The 18,864-nt window shown below is 36.1% G+C and overlaps 1 protein-coding gene across 7 annotated transcripts in view; it reads right to left on the bottom strand.

Moving 5' to 3' along the window:
• Positions 1 to 21: 21 nt before the first annotated feature.
• The window catches only part of SHLD2 (shieldin complex subunit 2), a 28,808-nt gene continuing 9,965 nt past the window's right edge, over positions 22 to 18,864 (bottom strand). Inside the window, exons 1-10 of one of the 7 annotated variants that reach the window (XM_059851208.1) lie at positions 16,454 to 16,569; positions 11,116 to 11,260; positions 7,609 to 10,060; positions 6,984 to 7,091; positions 6,020 to 6,214; positions 5,024 to 5,161; positions 3,854 to 4,060; positions 2,767 to 3,001; positions 1,051 to 1,166; positions 22 to 470 (exon numbers count right to left, since the gene is read on the bottom strand). In XM_059851208.1, the coding sequence (XP_059707191.1) occupies positions 298 to 470; positions 1,051 to 1,166; positions 2,767 to 3,001; positions 3,854 to 4,060; positions 5,024 to 5,161; positions 6,020 to 6,214; positions 6,984 to 7,091; positions 7,609 to 9,112 (2,676 nt within the window). In that variant the 5' untranslated portion in view covers positions 9,113 to 10,060; positions 11,116 to 11,260; positions 16,454 to 16,569 and the 3' untranslated portion in view covers positions 22 to 297. Of the gene's footprint in view, positions 471 to 1,050; positions 1,167 to 2,248; positions 2,536 to 2,766; positions 3,002 to 3,853; positions 4,061 to 5,023; positions 5,162 to 6,019; positions 6,215 to 6,983; positions 7,092 to 7,608; positions 10,061 to 11,115; positions 11,261 to 12,695; positions 12,970 to 15,999; positions 16,421 to 16,453; positions 16,570 to 18,864 lie in introns of those variants that run through there. The other 6 variants (XM_059851210.1, XM_059851207.1, XR_009487187.1 and 3 more) reach the window with 6 other exon arrangements.

The following is an 18,864-nucleotide window of genomic DNA, read 5'->3' as shown; positions in this document are numbered from 1 at the left end:
AGGAAAATAGATACAAAAGAGTTTATTATAATCGTTGGAGTTTATTAACAAAATTATTAACACAAATATGCATGTATAAAAATATATTTTATGAAAATTCATAAGTATTACTCCAGCAGTATGTACTATTAGCAGATATTCCATACCAGTCCTGTTGATGGTTTTGCTTTTTTCATAAGTTAAAACCAAAATCTTTTATTATAACTTTAAGAGATTTGCTTCCTTCAGCTAAATAATTTTTCTTCTGCTTCCCATTTGTGTATCCTTATGGTCTTTGTTACTCAGTTAGTGCAGAGGTCAAAGATCTGGATGAAAATTCAGCAGATGGAAATCCTTTTGCAAAGGATAGCTGTTCTCATCTAGCACAAAGTGGCTTCTGATTTCCAACAAATAGGATGCTTCTGTATCTGCCAGCAGTGAATGACACAGATCTGCTACTATTATGCTGTAGGTTATATCTGAAGAGGGCACTGCAAAACACAAAACAATTCAATTTACACTTGATTTTCACAAGAGCACCTAACATTCAAGTTCAACTTCCACAAAGCTCCATTGAATTACTGGAAGTGAAGTTCAACATCTGAATAGAAAATCAGTTTTTATTTTTAATTTCTTTTTTAAAAACAATGAGCTGAGCCTGTTTCTCATTAAACTGTTAACACCTGTGAATTACATAAAACACCTCAAGTCAAACAGGGTGTATCAAATGAAGCTTGTCTGAAACACAGCTCAGTGTTTCACATCATGAAAACATGCCAGCTCCTTCTAAAAGCTCCCAAGACATTCAATTTCGCACATAAGGAATCTATTTAGTTATTGAATATTTAGGTATATAACTACAACAACTTAGTCATATAGTAGGTATTCACACCATCTCACCTCCTGTTGTTGCAACCTCTCCTCTGCAATTCTGAGTTTGTCAGACAGCCACTGAAATATTCTTTGATGTTGGTTGCTTAGGGTTTTTTTAAACTGTCAATGATTAAAAATTTTGCTTCCATTGTGAAGTTTGCTGCCTGTTTCTATCACAAGTAATTCATGAATCAGTACCTACTAATCTCTTCAGCCAGTCTGCAGGAATATTGAGGAAGATTTTTTCCACCAACTCAGACACCACATGAACATAAATTTCACAACCTTCATCTTCTACTGTCATCAAAGCAGGTCTAGATCAGAAAACAAAGCTTCATAAACGTTAGCTGCTATGTTTTTTTATTGAAGCAAAATTTTTGAAAGCACTACAACTTAAATCTTACTCTGCAATATAATACCAATAAATAGAAAAATGAGAAAATCTCTACGTACTCATGTGTCAAATCTGTAGCACTGGAATCAGTTTGAGGAATAAATAAGGAAATGGCCTTAAACTGAGACAGGACACTCAGATGAGACATTAGAAGGAAATTTTTTACTGTCAGGATTGCCCACAAAGGAGGTGGTGGAAATGCAAAGCAGGGACATAAGCTTAGGTGTATCACTTGCAATTGTACCATCTGTATCAACATCATTCTGTATTATCTGTCTTAATACATCACTTTATAGCCACATAATACCAAGGTATATATCTTGTACTGTAGCAAATACCAAATGTTTTCACAAATCACTGAACAAATAAAAATCCCTGTTTGGAAATACTCCCAAGGTGATGCATTCTTACTAAACTAATCACAAGAAAATTTCAGTGCAAAAATGTCAGGCTTTTCTCTGAAAAAAATGGACACAAATTCTACATCTGGATGTGTTCCAATGCTGAGAATACAATCACTGGAAATCCTTATAATTTTTCTACCCTCTTTTGTGCAGGGGCAAATTGAGGTCCTTCATGTCCACTGGGATTTTAGAGTCTTATGAAAGACAGGCAGAACCTTTTCAGTTAAGGAAAAAACCTCTTTGCACTTAATCCTCCCTCATAGGAAAACAAATAGCACATAAAGATCCACGACTATTTTGCTTAGAGGAAAAATACTAAGTCACTACCTGGTTAGATAAATAGAATATTTAAGTCCTAGTTCATTACGTAATAGTATTTAAGACAATGATTCATTAAGCTCATTATGAAAGAGTTTAGAAAGAATTTGAGAAAAAAATTTAGATTAAAAATTTACATATTCTAGAATTCTATCGTGTCCATGGTTGTCTCAATAAACATTCTCTAGCTACATGTCTTTCTAGTCACAATGAAAATTACATTTCAAAAGTCCAAGATAAATGTGAGAATTGAACAACTAGTTAATAAAGATGTACCTACATCAACTGGATCCACTTAGTTTATTTTCTCTAAGTGTGAATATATGTGTCTCACAGCGCCATCTGGTGATAACTCACTATCTCTGCTCTCCCAGAATGTTTATTGAAAACATTTGTCATTATTATTTCTGCACAGCTGAAACTGACTAATCAGTTTAAAAACATGGTTCTGCATTCACGTGATTTCAGATTTAGGCTGGAACAAGATTATCAAGGACTTTTCCTTTGCTCCTCAAGCTTCTACTCCACCTCAGCTTCATCTGACACAGTACTGGGTAAACATCATTCCTAATGAAATAGTATTCAAAGAAATAAAAAAGTTAGATTTAAACTAAGAATATCATGTATAAATAATGACAATATAATACAGCAATTCAAGAACAACAAATTGAAAATTCATTAGAGAGACAGGGATTGCTAACCACACCTTGAACAAAGAATTTTAGATATGGGGGAAATTAAAATGGAGAAAGTTTACCTCCCTAATAATACACATTACTTTAACTTTATTTTGCTTACCTGTAGAATGTTTTTACTTTGCTGTATGGCAGACATCTAATACATTGCTTATAGATCATGTTCTCATCTGTCTGTAGTTCCAAACCACATTTGGCACAACCCGAATACGTAATCATAGGCAGAGAAGCCAAAACACATTCCAGTGAAGTGTCAGCAGAGAAGATGAGTTGCTTGTACTGACCAGTGGAAATGGTAAACTTCAATTCCAAGATACGGGCTTTCACTTGGACCACTCCTACAAAAACAATGCAAATATGAATTAAGCTTTATTTAGAACTGAAAGCAAAATCAATGGCTACAGCAGATTAAAAATCAAAATTGCTATCAAGAATTTTCTCAGTTTTTCCCCCTTTGTTAACACATGCTCAAATTTTTAGAGGTATTTTATTCAGTGAAAAATCTTGATGGCTAAATATTATTTTAAAATGTAAAAAAGAACACATTTTCAGGCACTATATCAGTAGATGCCACTATAGAAGGTGCCTGAATAAGAGATCAAAATTGTGCAAAGAATTTCCAAGTAATTTTCTTCCCGCTGTTTCAAAGACACTGAAAAGCACAGCTACAACAACTTAGCTTTTCATTACTTAAATATAGACTAGAGTTAAATGCTGCAAGAACAACTTTAATCACTTCCTAGAATTTAACACCACCCATAGCCATCTTCTAGGTTTATCTGGGAGAGGATGACTGTGTAAAATGGTAAAATGTCCTCTTTGTCTTTTTGTAAGAAATTTTCAATAGCAGTAGCTATTGAGAGTTCCAGTTTTTGAGAAACACTGAAACTTTCAGTAATTAGTCACATGATCACTGGACTGGCTGGTGTGGACAACAAAAGTCAGTATTTTCCTCTGTGTTCCAAAGCTGCCTTTGCATGGCAGCACACACCACAACTACCTCTCTGCTGGCCTCATGGGATGAAGGCTGCATTCAGTTTGGCCAAGTACAGAGCAGCAGCCTCCAGAATAAATTCATAACCTGACCTGGGCTACCTTAAAAAAACCCAATCATCTTACCTCATCAAGAGAGCATCTATTTTGCCTACTTATGCATGGCACAACAGACATTACAGAGCTATAACATTTACCTGAGCATTTATCTTGCAGGAGTGCTGAGAGCCTTGTCAACTCCATGAGGGATGTTTGACTTCTCTGAAACTTTTCCTTAAATTCAACTGCCCTTTTGTCATCATCAAACAAGCACTCATAGGATGACCATGGAGTTGTGTGCAGTTCAAAGTCACCTGAGACAGAACTACACTGGACCAAAAGGTATTTGAAGTCCCATATGTGGTCTGCAGAACAAAAAAGCAAACAGAAGAGTTTACTTTCTATACCGTGGTTAATTTACAGAAAGACAAGGTCACTTACAAGACTGAGAAACAAATCAGAAAACATTCTCATATAGCCAGCTCTGGCAACTTCCTTTAAAGTGTGATGATATGTAAGGTTTTTCCTTTCCCTATAAACTTTGCATGAGTTGTTTCCCATAACAGAAATTTCATTTCACCTCTACCAAATTCAGCTGTCACAACAACTCAGCATTTTGAAAAAGAAACCAGCTCTGAAATTTGTTTTTAGCACTAATGCTGGCAATGTCTCAGAGAAAAAAAATCTTCGTTATTAATCAACTTCAATTTTTTAATATGTCCCTGTTTTTTAATCTTCTATCTCTACAACTATCAATTTAATATAAACCTAGTTTAACTTTTCTTAAAAGAACAAGACTAGGAATAAATCAAAGTTTGGTAGTAGTGACTGCATAGTCTATGTAATTCTTGCAAGAGATACTTCTACTTAGTTACAGCTGGACTTGTTCCCAAGACCATCAGGATGTACAGCCTGACACGAGTAAAGTGGAAAGCAGAAAATGAAAAAAGGACTAGGAAAAACCCAGCAATTCATGCTACACCAGACAATGATAAGGAAGACCCAGTAAAACTGGTAACACAGTTAACACTCATGGATTTTTTTATAGTTACATAACCAGGCACTATACAAGTAAGTGCATCTTGTATATAGATTCAAGTTTTTAAATATTTATGCCTTCTCAGTCTTCTGAAGTGCATTCAAATTCTGTTGCTGATGGCACTGCTTCTAAACAGAGGGGATATGTTAGAATTAGCACAAAATACATTACCCCTCCAAGGAAAGTACTTAAAGGCTGAATGGATACATGTTACCAGCTGAATACTTAAAAGGCACTAACAGCATCACAAAAATCTTTTCAGACCTACCAATAGGAACAGGGACCTTACCTTTTTTCCTCTGAAGCTGGGGGTACCAGGCAGCCCCTGCTCCCCACAGAACCATCCTATATTGTTCATCTCTGTTCTGTTCTACTGTTAGAATAATTTTTCTTTGGCTGCCACCTCTGTAGCTGTACAAAGATTCTGCTAAGAATTGAAATTACATTACTTCTACAGTAAAAAGCATATAAGCACACAAACCCCATGTACCTCAGTATTACAGTGAAATCATGGTGTTGTCACATTTTATGCTACAATTAAAAGCTAAGAAGAACACACCTCCAATTTCTTCTGGACAGAAAATAACCTGCTTTCTTCTGCAACAGCAATCTAGTTCGAGGGACTGCATAAAGTTTAATAATTAACATTTATCCACCTAAGTACTCAGTAATTGGACAACTCCCTTCAAAGCAGGAGGTATCTGAGCATCTTTCAGCTCCCATTCATCCTGACTTGTACTGAGTAGAAAGAAGCTGTACTCAATCTCTCAGCACCTGTTGTAATTGGAAGTTCCCATAACTTCTGCACAATACAGTGGAAGAAACAGTTCTCTAGAAGTTTTCACATACAAGAAAACTATAGGCACAAGGTGTACAAGGCACACTAAAACTATTAGTAACAGTACATACAAATTGCAACAATTAGCATCTCTACACCACTCTTATCCAGGACACTGCATGTTTCAGTTCCACACTACAACTACAGCATTTTACATAAATAATTATTGAACAAGAACACCTGGATGAAATATCTAACTAATATCTAGTTCCAAGATTTACATACTAGAGCAAATGATGAAGATTTTTATCTTCAAAATTCCGCATTTAAAACTAATAAACATGCTATTGATGACATGGGTAGAAATTTGTATCTTACTAGTTCAAGATGACAGTGCAATATGATCAAATCTTTGTGCAAAGCTCGAAATCAAGCAGTGAGAAACATTTTGCCATGCAAAATTACTATTTTCAACTGCAGAAGTTGAAGTCCAGTGCACAAACTTACCTGTTAACACAGAAATATTGATAATTTTCAGGATTGAGTGCACCAAAGTGTTTGGCTGGAGCTGATCTAGCTGCACATACTGAACACCATCCAGTCTCTGAACTTGTCTTTGTGGAATGTCTCTGAAGTGTGGTAATTCTGATGATATGTATGCCAACAAGCCATGGAGAACACCATCATCCACTAGAGGATAAGCTTATATGGAAAAAAGGCAAAGTCACACAGTGCTTTTTACGCTTAGAAGTGTAAAACTTGTGACTTGGAACATGTTTACAGTGAAAAAAATCAGAACAGTTTTAGAATAATTTTAAAGTAAGAAATTCCTGAGATATATAACACTTGATTTGAAACTAAACTGTACTTCAGGGTAGTATCAAGAGGAGGCAGATGAAGTTAAGCTAAGTGCAATACTTTAAAGTACACCAAAAAAAACCTTTTATCATAGCTTGGTAAAAAGAAAGCTATTCTTGATCAGTGACTTCAGAATCTGCCTTAAGAGCTGGCATCACAATAGTGGACATCACATAGATGGGAAGAACAATGGTGATACTTCCAAAGTATTTTCCCCTCAGTCTCCAACCCTCCATGGCCTGCAATTAATACTTTCCCTGAATGGATCTACTTACTGCATTTTGCAAAAAAATTAATCCTCATGCAATCTCAGACATCACATGGGCAGGTCCTGGGATAACTGCTCTTTCCTAAACTAAACTCTTTTTTTTTTTTTTTTTTTAGTTCAGAGTGGTAGACATCAAACTTTATCATGATCTCCACATGCCTATCTGATGTCATGTCCACATCTTGTGCTCAGGTGTTCCTGTCATATTTTTCTATTGTGTTTTGTACCTCTCAGTTGCACATATTTCTATTTTACCCTATGTGTGAGGCACTGGCAGCAAAATTGAGCACTTGAAATAGCACTTTTACTGTGATTTTCATGGCCATTTATGTACTACAATCTTACATTCTTCTGTTTTGAGAGCTGAGCAGTTCCCCAGATTCAGTAACTGACTGGTAAATGTTGACTGAAGCATGACCTCTCCACACCAAGGATTCTCATACATTATTATATCTGCAAGAAAAAAGCAACTTTATCAACACATGTGTTGACAATATTGAAGTGTATCATATTTTTCTTGACTATGTAACTGTTTTACATACAGATGAGTGAGGCACAGGGTTTAAAATCACTTGGAAACACAGTGATTAATTTTTTTCATCTACCAACACCATTTACAATGAGGAAGTAAAATTCTCATTAGTTTGATGTAATTCTTAAATTTATTAACCTCCTAGCAGACACTGCTTAGGTCTAGTTTGTGGTAGCACTTGTATTTTTCAGGAACAACTGTTTCAAAACACTGACACCTTACAGAATAACCCTGACTCCCCATGGCTGTCTGAGGGCAAACTTCCATGGAATAGTCAATGCTCCACTGCAGGATGACTGAGAACTCAATGATTTAAGTGATGTAAGAAAGCAACTTACAAATGCTTGGTCATAGTTCCAAATTACTTGTTTAATTCTTCTACTTTAAACAGGCCTTCTTAAGATCCATATTTCAAAAGGGCAAAAAAAGAACTCTCACCTGTAAGCAGTATGATATCCCCAGGAAACACAGTAAGGGACCAAAATGCAGCACCACGCCACAGCACCACCTTTCTCTCAATTTCCGACTGGTCAACAACAACAACTGTTGCCACAGGAACTTTACATGAAGATTTTGGCTTACTCTTCTGCTGTATTTCTTTGATATGACAAGGATGTACAACTGCAACCAAAATACTGTACTTTTGATTTTTGCTGCAGCAATTCTTAAGTAGTGATAGTTTCTTTTGGAGTTTCTTGAACTCTGCTATCCTGTCTGGGTCCACTCTCACACCAGAACCAGGTGGAGAGGAATTCAGTTTAGCTCTCTTAGATTTCAGCTGTCTTTTAAATGCTGAGTGAAAAAGAAGAAAGGAATCTTCATGCTTGCGGGGTCTTTTAGAAAAGTTCTTGTGAGAACAGTTCCCTTGAGAGCACAGTATCCCAGAGCTCAGTGGCTCAATATGGATTTCATTTACAATCTGCTTAGCAGGAACATCAAGTTCTTGAAACTCGTCTGCATTTTCCTGAGCACTTTCTTCCTGTTTTGTGGCTTTAATCAAAACATTTTCCCCATCATCCCCAGAGCTGAAAAGTTCAAGAGAACTTGCATCCTCTTCCTCATGTTCATTTTCAGTCACAGTAGTAGTACATGTTCCAACACCAGAATTACATTGGAAGTGATCATACTGTCCTTCTTCAGCTTTTTTGCCTGCTTCTCTTTCTGACAGTTTTACAATACTTTCCTGCATCTTATTCTGTGCAAAAACAGCCACCTGACTCAAAGTCACTACACTACGAAACTCAGTGTCTGCTGACACTGCAAAGTCTGCAGAGTCATTTGGTTCTTTTGGTTTGGACCCCTGACCTTGTTGGAAAAACACATCCATACATTGACTTGGATGTTCATGATGCTCACTTTGGTGAGCTGCTGCAAGTCTCCCAGACTGTAGATGGATGCTGACCTGCTCAGTGCTGGCAACCAACGCAGAAATGTCAGCGCTGTTGACTTCTGAAGGATGGGCTTTTCTCTCACTGAGCTCTGGGCAGCAGGCACCTGATGGTTTCTCTTGTCCAGCTGATTCTGCACAGCCCTGGGGCAGGTGTTGATCTGCAGCCTGATTTACATCTGGAGGTGTCAATCTATCTTTGGGTCCTTGACAATCAGAGCAAGTTAAACTTGTGCTCTTTTTAGGCGTGCTGGTACAAGTTAGCGCCACAGGGGCAGGAGATGGCAAATCTGTTCCTTCTTTTGCCATGAACCTGCCCTGCTGAGCTCTGTCCCCGCTGGTAGGGACCCCTGTGGGTGTGGAGCTTTCTGCCTGGGGCACCAAGAGGGCAGAAGCATCCCAGAACCTCCCAGGAGCAAAGCCAGGGCTATCACACAAACAGCGCAGCTCCCTCCATCGCTCACCAGTAGGGGCTGAGCTCTGCTCTAACACCTCCCGTGGCCTCGGGATACTGGGTGCTCCCACAAAAATATGAACTTGAGGTCTTTTTGACATTTTTGACTGCTGTGTAAGTTTGACTTGAAATAACGTGGCTTAAGCAATAAGCAAAATAATAAATATTAGCAGATTTAAAAAAAAGGATTTTACTTTTTCTTTACAATTTTAAAACACCTAAAATTCGTGGGATTATTTCACAGTTTAACCGGTAAAAACACTACTTAACTACTTAGAGCCTATAAAAATAGATGTACAAAATCTAAAAAAGGTAAATTATTTTAGAAATATTTAGCATTTATTTCCATCAAATCTGCACAGAAAAATAAATTTACAGCAATACCTAGTTTCTGATTCTGATACATGGAAATACATTATAGTGAAGTTAAAATTAGTGTGATTATGGACCTATTTGTCTTCATTTACTTTTGCTAATTAAACAGTCAAATGTGACTTCACTATTCAGTAATGGATTTTAACTCATCTGAAATAAATGTAAGAAATCTTCACAGCATAGTTAGGAGATCATTTCATCTCCCAGAAAATTACAGTTTTATCTAAATTATAAAACACTAGAGCTATTTAAAATTAAAGTTTGTTAGGAATGCAATATTTTACATGCTGTTTTGGCATGAAACTACTGTTTCAGGCTATTACTGGTAAATAATAATTATTTAATAACCACTTAGAGGTCAGTAAAGCTTGAGCAGGTGATTGAGGATTTGCTTTAATTCATTTATGTAGTATCAATCTACTCAAGAAATTGCTAGCTTTTCTAGCTAATTAAAAATAAGCCCACTTACACAGCACACAAAAAGAAGACCTTTTATTTTTAAAAATTTCTGCTGTATAATTATAATTTTAATATATGCAGAAACAGCTATAAGTGTTCCTTAAAATGCTGATTACAGCTACTTCTTTTGGGAGTGCTGTTGCTAACAGAAGTTGGTTCAATAGGCAATTCTGAAGATGTAGAGAACACAAGAAAAAATTTGAGAGCTAATCCAGCTGTAAATAGAAGGAAAAGACCATTGAAACAAATGCAGCATTGAAAAATATGCAAATTTTTCATTTAGCACTAATTAAATTAGCAACCATTTTCCTAACAACACCACTAGGGGTCAATAAATCTGCACATTCATAAGGCTCAATGTAACATGTAAAAACCATAAACACTCCAGAACAGCGATCTCTGGTGTATCACTGCTGTCACTGGAAAAGCAATATACATCACTAAAATCAGATAGGGCAAAATACAAAGAAGCTACAAAATCCAGAGACTAGTATTGATCACTTTTATGCTCATAACAGAATAAATACCACTTAAAACATTGGGGTGTTCAAACTTCTGCAGTTGGACATTTAAATTTAGTCCCAGAAAATGGTAACTTTTAAAGGTCAACACCCAAAGCTGTGAAAGCTTTGGGTTATATAAAGAATGGTAATACACAAATAACTAGAAGAACAGAATTTATGGTCAATACTAAAGTAGTGGATCAGGTAAGGGTAAGACTAAGCAAAGTGATAGTGAGGTTGAATCCCTAAAGCAGTGATGCTAAGAAGTTTTGTAGATAAAAGGCTACCAATACACAATGTAAAAAGCTTAGCAACAGATCTGTGACAAAAAGAAAATGTGACTATCAGTTCAAATGAACTTAGAAAATGTCCAGTCATATAGTAATTTATCAGCCCCTCATTTTAGGTATCTCTTCTCTTTTGCTTGTTGACGTGTTTAAAGGTTTACAAGTTACACAAAAAATCAGAAATTTTTCCTAAATTTTCCTTAACTTTCCAGTTCTGTAACTTCTCTAAACTTAGGATTTGCTTTGCTGATTCAGATTTTGCAGTGCCAGTACATTAAAGCCAGGCTATATGGGGCCCTGAGCAACTTGGTCTAGTGAAACAAGCCCATGGCACAGGGTTTGGAACTTGATGATTTTTAAGAGCTTTCCAACCTGGGCTGTTTTATGATTCTATGATCACACCAAAGGAATTGAATCTTGATGTTGTTTAATGAATGTGTGCAATTAAAATACAGCTTATATTTTCAAAACATAAATTACCTTAGGAATGGTAAATGACCTCTGCCAACTTTCTGATTTGTGTAATAGGTCCAGTACTTTTGGCAATTTCCAAGTGACTTTTTGGGTCAAAGATGTCAAACTCCTTCCTGTACTAGGAATCATCAGTATTTAAAATAATTTCAGTCTGTAAATCAGAAAGAAAAAAAAAATTAAGTTTACCTAAATTCTCTGTATGCAAGTGTATAAAGAACCATTGCTTCACTGCTTCAGAACAGAATTATTACTCACTTAATGAGTTTTGTTAGTGAAGTTCTACACCTTGTTATAAATAAGTCTGAAAGAACAATTTACTTCAGATTTTAAAAGGTGAGCAAAAAACCTATCAATTATTTTAGTAAAACTCTACTGCCACAAAAAAAAAATCCATTTTATACTGTAGTTAAATTATCTGTTTGCAGACAGTAGGTTAACTAACTATACAAAAGATAACAGGAGCTAAAACTCATGAAGATACAACTGAAACCTGAATGCACATATCCATTATACCTGTTAATTATTACACCATTTCCTAATTTGTGGAAAGGTGCTCTATTCCTAGCAGCCAATGAAAGCCAAGCTTTTTATCTCTGAAATGGTCAGAGTCTGATTGACGGGTCAATGATCAATTAAAAAACAGTAACTACATCAGCAAGTTTTACATTTGCAAGGCACTGCAAGTGAGGTTTAATATACAGAAATATATTATGCTACATAGTGTATTTCTTCCTATCTAAACAGTAAGATAGGAATTCCAAACTTAAAGGTTTTTAAAACGAACTGTCATTAACAGATTGTAAATCTCTAGTGATCTGCTGCACATAGAATAAAATTTAAAATAGCTTTAAAAATCCTCTTCCCTCTAGAAATGTTCTGATGCTACATACACAACCTTAAAGTATCCCTAAAATACCCTAAAAATACTTGTCAATTTTATTCCATATTTTTCTACTCATTAATAGTATTAATTTACAATGATAATCTTTAAGCATTATGCCAAGGTAATTTAAGAGGGTGACACAGCTTCAGCTTCCTATAATTCCTGAATATTCAGAGTAGCCACATGCCTAATCTCTGTTCTGAGAAGTTACATCCAAATAGTCTCATCAAGTCCTGTACACTAAAAGAAAATCACACTAATTCAACCTGCCGTTAAGAGTTTCTTTATGTCTATTACACACTACAAAGTTTCCAACTACAAATAAAATTACAGAAATAAAAGACAGTAATGCATCAGAAGACGAAGAGCTATAGCAATATTATGCAGAAGTGTACTTTCCCCTCTAGGACCACTAAAGTTTTAGGAGACAAAACAGTGTATTCTTTTAACTTCTGCTTTGATTTGCTGCAGCCTAATGATGAACATCCTAAATGGTAAGCGGTTAATGACTTGACCCCTAAAATTTGCAAGAAAACATTATATTGTCCTTTACCTGCTGAAAAGCTGCTAATAAAGTAAGTAAGATATTTCTTAAACTCTAAATTTTAATTTCTATTGTGGATGTTACCCTCCCTTATTCACATACTTCATTTTATACTCCTCCTACATGTAGTATAAAAAATTAAAGGATTGATTCATCTACCTTACAACAGAGGAAACTGAATTATTCATAGCCACATTCAGAGTATTTTATTTCAGTTCAATTCAAGCTGTAGGGCTGTTTTCTTTTTGTGATTGTGGAGTAGAAAATCTACTAAGACAGTTGCCAGCCAAAGGGAAACCAGAAAAACTTCTTGGTGCAGAATTCTGTTTACATCACAGGAAACTCTTCTGGCACTTTCACCATACTGCTCAAATCTCCCTCCAAAATTCAATGTGATCTTTTTAAAAAGCCAGGGACTGCAGCTGTACAGTAACTTTGAAAGAAGAAACAGAAAGCAGTGTAGTAACAGTTTCATACACTTAGAAACCGAAACAGCTCTGGAATGAAGTGAGGAATGCATTGCACATTTGCTTGCAACTTGTGCAAGGGAAAGAAGGGAGATGCTTCTGCCAACAACTCCTGCTGGCACTGCAAGTGAATCAATATACCAGCAACAGCACCTATCTACTAAATCAATAAGCTTGGTCCAAATACATAATGAGAGGAACACAATGGCAAATAAAAACTGACAGAAGAACTCGAGCTAAGCACCTTATAGCTGAAGCAAACTTACTCTACATAAGAGTGAGGGATGTATCACGTGGGCTTCAAAGAAGCTGCTACGTGTAAGTGACTGGCAGTTCAAGGAGATTTACGTGGGCTGCAGTAGCCCAGGCTGGTGGCACCTAACAAGAACTGAAGGGAACACAGATGTGGGAGAACATACACATAACACATGCTCAACTGGGGAAATGAACAGTATAGGTCTTATTAATGTCATCTGTTGTTTGGTGATTTTTACAAGCACCAAATACCTCTTATTTGAATTTTAAGACAAGGTTTCAGACAAAAACTGTAGTCCTGTCCATAACTGACCTGCCTAACCAAATGCAATTTTACACCAGGATGATCATTTGGCTCACAAAGTAACACTGTGTTAGCACATGGAATACTGTGCACAGAGGCTGCTGTCAACCAGACCTGGTGGTATAGCAAGAACCCTGCTGGTTGATATCAAAATTGATGAAAATCACAAACTTTCATTTGCCTACAGCAGTATCTGTAGTTAGTAAAAAGTTACTTCTAAATGAGGTACTTGGGTTATTCTTGAATATGAAATAACTTCTATTAGTACTTAATGTTGAAGTTAAATAGCAGCATTCAGTATTTAGTTCTTTTCCCAGGCTATGACCAGAGGACTACAATACCACTTGATGATTAAAAAATCATCAAGTACAAGTCCTACTCCAATAGGTATTGTAGGACTACAATACCTATTGGACTCAATAGGTATTGAGTCCAGCTATCTCAGACTCAATACCTATCTTGAGTCCAAGATAACTGTACCTATCTTGGACTCAAGATAGGTACAGCTGGTTTACAAGTGCAGAAAAACTGTATTCAGCAATACCTAGCCATAAAACACAAGGTATCCTTTTTTTTCCTTATTTGGAGCACTTTTAATTAACAAGATAATTTTTAGAACACAGAACACCTATGGTTTAGGTAACACAATAGAAACCTTCCTAAATACTTGTGCAGCACCAGGGAAATAATCTACACCAGGAATCAAGGTTCTAAGCAGTTCCATAGCCTAACACTGTAAAAAATGTTAAATCAAAATACTGGGTAAGAAGAGGCAAGTTGTTCTTCATAACTATTATTGAACTATTAATATACAAAAAGAAGGCAAGGGATCAAATGGCACTGCTATTGCTATTATTTAATGTGTACCTACTTGTCAGCAGGACCAGGGCCTGTGGTTTCTAAAGTTGTACTCTAGAAGGGAAATATTTCCTTAGATCTGGAATGAAGACATTTCTTCTGTAAATACAAGCTTGGATCATATAAAGGCATCTACTGAGCAGTTGCATCAGCCATTTTATTTTATTATTTTTTTGAACCAAATGATGCAAAAATTTGAACACTGATAATACACTTTCAATTCAACCACTGAGATAGTCTTCATTGAGTAAAGCTATTGTGATTTACTTGATAATTTCTGCCTCACAGCCTTTGTGCCTTTTGAGATGGCCCCTTAAGTAAATGCTACTTATTGATTTTTGTTTTGCAATACACAAAAACATATAATTAAGGAGATATGAGCATCCAGTGGCTGCTACAAACAAAAGAAGTCAAAGGTTCTAGAGAACACTGACCTTTTGAGTAGAAAAGAAAGATAAAGGTAAAAGGTCAAAGATACACAAACGTGCCAAGCACGTTTCGTTGAAGAACACTCATTCCTCAAACCCTTATTCTTGAGAACTATTTAAACAACTAAACTTCTATACCTTCTGTCAAGAAACATCATTCCCTATATTTCAGCATATTAAAATACCTCACAATATCAGAATGGCATCATTGTGGGGGGTTTTAGAAAAACTACTTAGTTTGCAGAAAATTTTCCACAGGTATCATCAACAATGAAAATCTATATTGGGATTGAAACCTGATAAACAGAGGTGGATAAAGCAATACAGGACCTAAGATGAAAGCAAGGTAACTGGTCAAAGAAACACCATAACAGCCTGATCTCCATCAGATTAACTGCTGGTAGATTTCAGTTATTAGGATAAGAAGATAAATATATATAAGAAATATTTAAAATACAAAGCCACCAATATTATTTTCCTGTCTTTATAAAAGCCTTACTCAAAAATGATGAAGTTTTATAATGAAAATCTGGATGCTGACTGCATGTCCATAGTCAAAAATGGGATATTGTCAGTTTTGGGCAACAGTCATAGGTAAGACTGTCCTTTTGCTTTTGTATTGTGAGAGACAGGGTGTTGAAAAGGTGCAATTCTTAAGTTTACCATGTAAAATAATCTCTTTTATATCCATGGAAGTGATCTACTAGTGCCAGGAAAATGTCTTCCACTCCCCACCACAAGTGGTTAAGTTAGCAACAGACCTGAACAACAGCTGCACTTCCTCTTGCCTTTAAGACAAGTGGGATACTTCTCATTTGTCAGCATCACGAAACAATTCAAGTTCACTGTCTGTCAACTGAAAAAATCAGTCGCTCACTCCAAGAAGTCATATTGGAGCACACAAGTCATCACTACATCAAGTCATTTTCCAAGGCTGTTCAAAACTACAGGTGGCACACAAGCCCACAAGTCACCTTTAGACCAATAGCTCAATCATGACGTCATTTACTTCATCACTGTCTATAGAGGATCCCTCCAGAAGAGCAAACATTTAACCTTGCTGCAAACATAAATGGCAGCAAGTACTTTTTGTCTATGGCACCAGACCTATCTAATTCCCTCCCCATGCCAAGCCATTGTGCACATTTCACCTGTTCCTCTAGTATGCAGCTACATCCTTCATGTGGCATCATTAGTGTATTTCTGTGAGGTTCAAAGGAGATGGCAATCCAGTCCAATCAATAGCTGATCCCCTCAGGACTTCCATATCTCAGCAAGATGAAAGCTGGCTTTACACATTTCTATAGATCCAGTGTCTCAAAAGAAAAGTTCAAATACATGCTTTTGATGTGAGCATTGTAATTTAAACAAAACTCTTGAGAGATGTTAACTACATGTTAGTATAACAGTAATGACTTTAATATCCAAATCTAGAATTTCAGTCCTTGAAAAGGCAAAGGATTTTCAATATTATGTTAGTATTTCCCTTTTGCATACACAACAAGAATACACTTCAGCTGTAAGTGAAAAGGATTTGCTCCTCTATCTATAAGTCAAGAGGTTTAAGATTTTTTAAGAGATAAAGCTCCCTTAAGGAAACATAACCTTCAGACTTGAGTCAAACTGTGCCTGTACACTGGTGAAGAGCATTCCAAAGATCACTGATGGTTCACTGCCCACACTTGCTCCTTGCTGTGGCCACAGAAGGAACACACCTACCAACTTCTTTGCAGACCTGCATGAATGTCAAACACTGTTTCATGGCCATTCCAGTAAGTAGTAAAGTTGTTAATTTACTAGGGCACTGCAGGAAAACAAGACAAAAAATTCAGATCATTTTAAGTGAGTAAGAACTACAGTGAATCTTCTGGAAACAGAAAGAAAGTTTTCAAGTCTTCTGGCATTTACCTAGGAAAAAATTAAGATATGATAAATACAGAAAATTAGCATTAGCTTTTTAATATATAAGCCTTTACATTTCAATGGTTTAGATGGATGTCAGTTTAGCAAACTGGTTAAGCTTTAACAGGGAACAGGTGACACCAAGTAACTATCAACATAGCTGACTGAGCCAAAGGTGCCTTTTAGATGCAAATTTCCTTATTTCAAAGAGGTAGCTTGTCTCTCAGACTTGAGGACAGCAATGCACTTTGAGTATTTATTAAAAGTAATTTGACTGATTACACTTCAAAAAATGGTAGATCAAAATTTCCATCCTACTGTGCCCTGAAAATTCAAAGGAAATCATCACAATTGAACAAAATGTGAATGAAGTGTACTAATTAAATGCCAGAACACTGATTTGGCCTGTACCCTTTTCCATTGTAATTCAGTTGTCTGAAAACACCTCAAGAAAAATCAAAAAACTTAAGGTATGATATAACAAATCATCCTGGGTCTCCCTCTACTGTTCCAAGTCATAGTGTGTAGCAGCAGGGTACAGCTGCATAACCACTGGTAGAAACCTTCTTGTACCTTTGCTCTCAGTCAAAGCACATCATTTTCTTCACTGTTTTTGTTGGAGGCAATAACTCTGTTATTATCTGTACTGTGCCACTATTGCTGTGTACCTTCACTCACGTGTCTTTGATTCAGTAACTTTTATAAATGTTTTTATTACTTGCAGTACTACATAGTTGTGCCCCTCCCCTGAAATTATAAGTTGTTTAACTTTCAAACTCCTGAAGTATGAAGAGTTAAGTATGGAAACTAAAGAGATTTGTCTATTTATTCATTTGTCTTCATGCAGAAGCTGCTCCAGTCTGAGGTAAAACGATAAATGGCTTCTTTTCTGCAATATAATGCAAAAAGACTAGCAATGATAAAGAAATGGTCACCTCATAGTTTAACCCCTTCTGTATTGGAACTGCAATCCTGTTTGCAAATGCAATTCTTTTTCTGTCTGCCAGGTGTTGCAAGTTCTCTACTTGATTTTCACTAGAATAGAAACAATAGGACTGATGTACACAAGGCCAATATTGGCTACTAGTATATCAGCATATTCTTTATCCAGAAAGCCATGTGAGCTGCTATACAAAGCTAAAGTCACAATAGTCTTCAAAACATTTTTTGAAAAACACTAGCAGGAAGTTTTCACATAGAACAGAAGTGACAGTGCCAATGTTAGAAATCTATCTTTTTAACAGGAGTTCTAGTTAGTACCAAACTCATATATGTGTTGGGGCATTAAGGTAGCTCTGAAGAGTGTTTTGGAACCCACCCTTACTCTGTGTCAAGTGACATCATCTACAGAAAGACAGCTACTGCTCCATGTGACTTGTGGTGCTTTAGTGCCACACACGTGCACCTGAATTGTACATTCTGTAAAAACATGAAAGAGAAAAATTGGAGGTGTAGAAACACAAGGAATTTACAATCCCTTCCATATCAAAGTACTCTTTGTATCCAGCTAATGATTTGTGTTAGGAAGCACATGGAATATAAATGAACAGCTTTGGTAGTATCGAGCATATGACAGGAAATTAATAAATACACATTGATTTTCCTTCCAATAAATTTCACATTAAAACCTGTTAATGTGAGCTTACTTTAAAAGATTTTAAAATTAGCAGATAAAGCAGAAAACCCAAAAAGCTATTACACTAAACATGTGATCCATTATCTTTCTCTAGAGATTAGTAATCTTTACAACAGACCAGAGATACAGGAATTCAAAAAGCAGTACAGTTTGTCCTGTCTTGGCTAATGTTCTGAATTACCTGACACTGCATTCCAAGATTTAAAACTATGTTAACATTACATTTTATATTAAAACTTTATCTTGCAGGTCAAACTAAGATATCATCTAAATGAGTGCCAGTTTAGGAGCCATGTTCTCATAAAAAACATTAAGTGAGGTATGGTGACAGTTCCTGTTAACTGTTATGGAACACTGGAGCAGAAGAAAAATTTGAGAAAAATAAAAGACATAAAAATAAACCACTAAGACATCATATTTGTCAGCACAAATCTAAAAAGCAGCAAATGGAGATTTAGTTTATATGATGGAATTGGGA

This window comes from Haemorhous mexicanus, chromosome 7 (genome assembly GCF_027477595.1).
Source record: "Haemorhous mexicanus isolate bHaeMex1 chromosome 7, bHaeMex1.pri, whole genome shotgun sequence".
NCBI lineage: Eukaryota > Metazoa > Chordata > Aves > Passeriformes > Fringillidae > Haemorhous > Haemorhous mexicanus.
The sequence above is the reverse complement of the archived record's forward strand: the minus strand, read 5'-3'. Positions and strand labels throughout refer to the sequence as shown.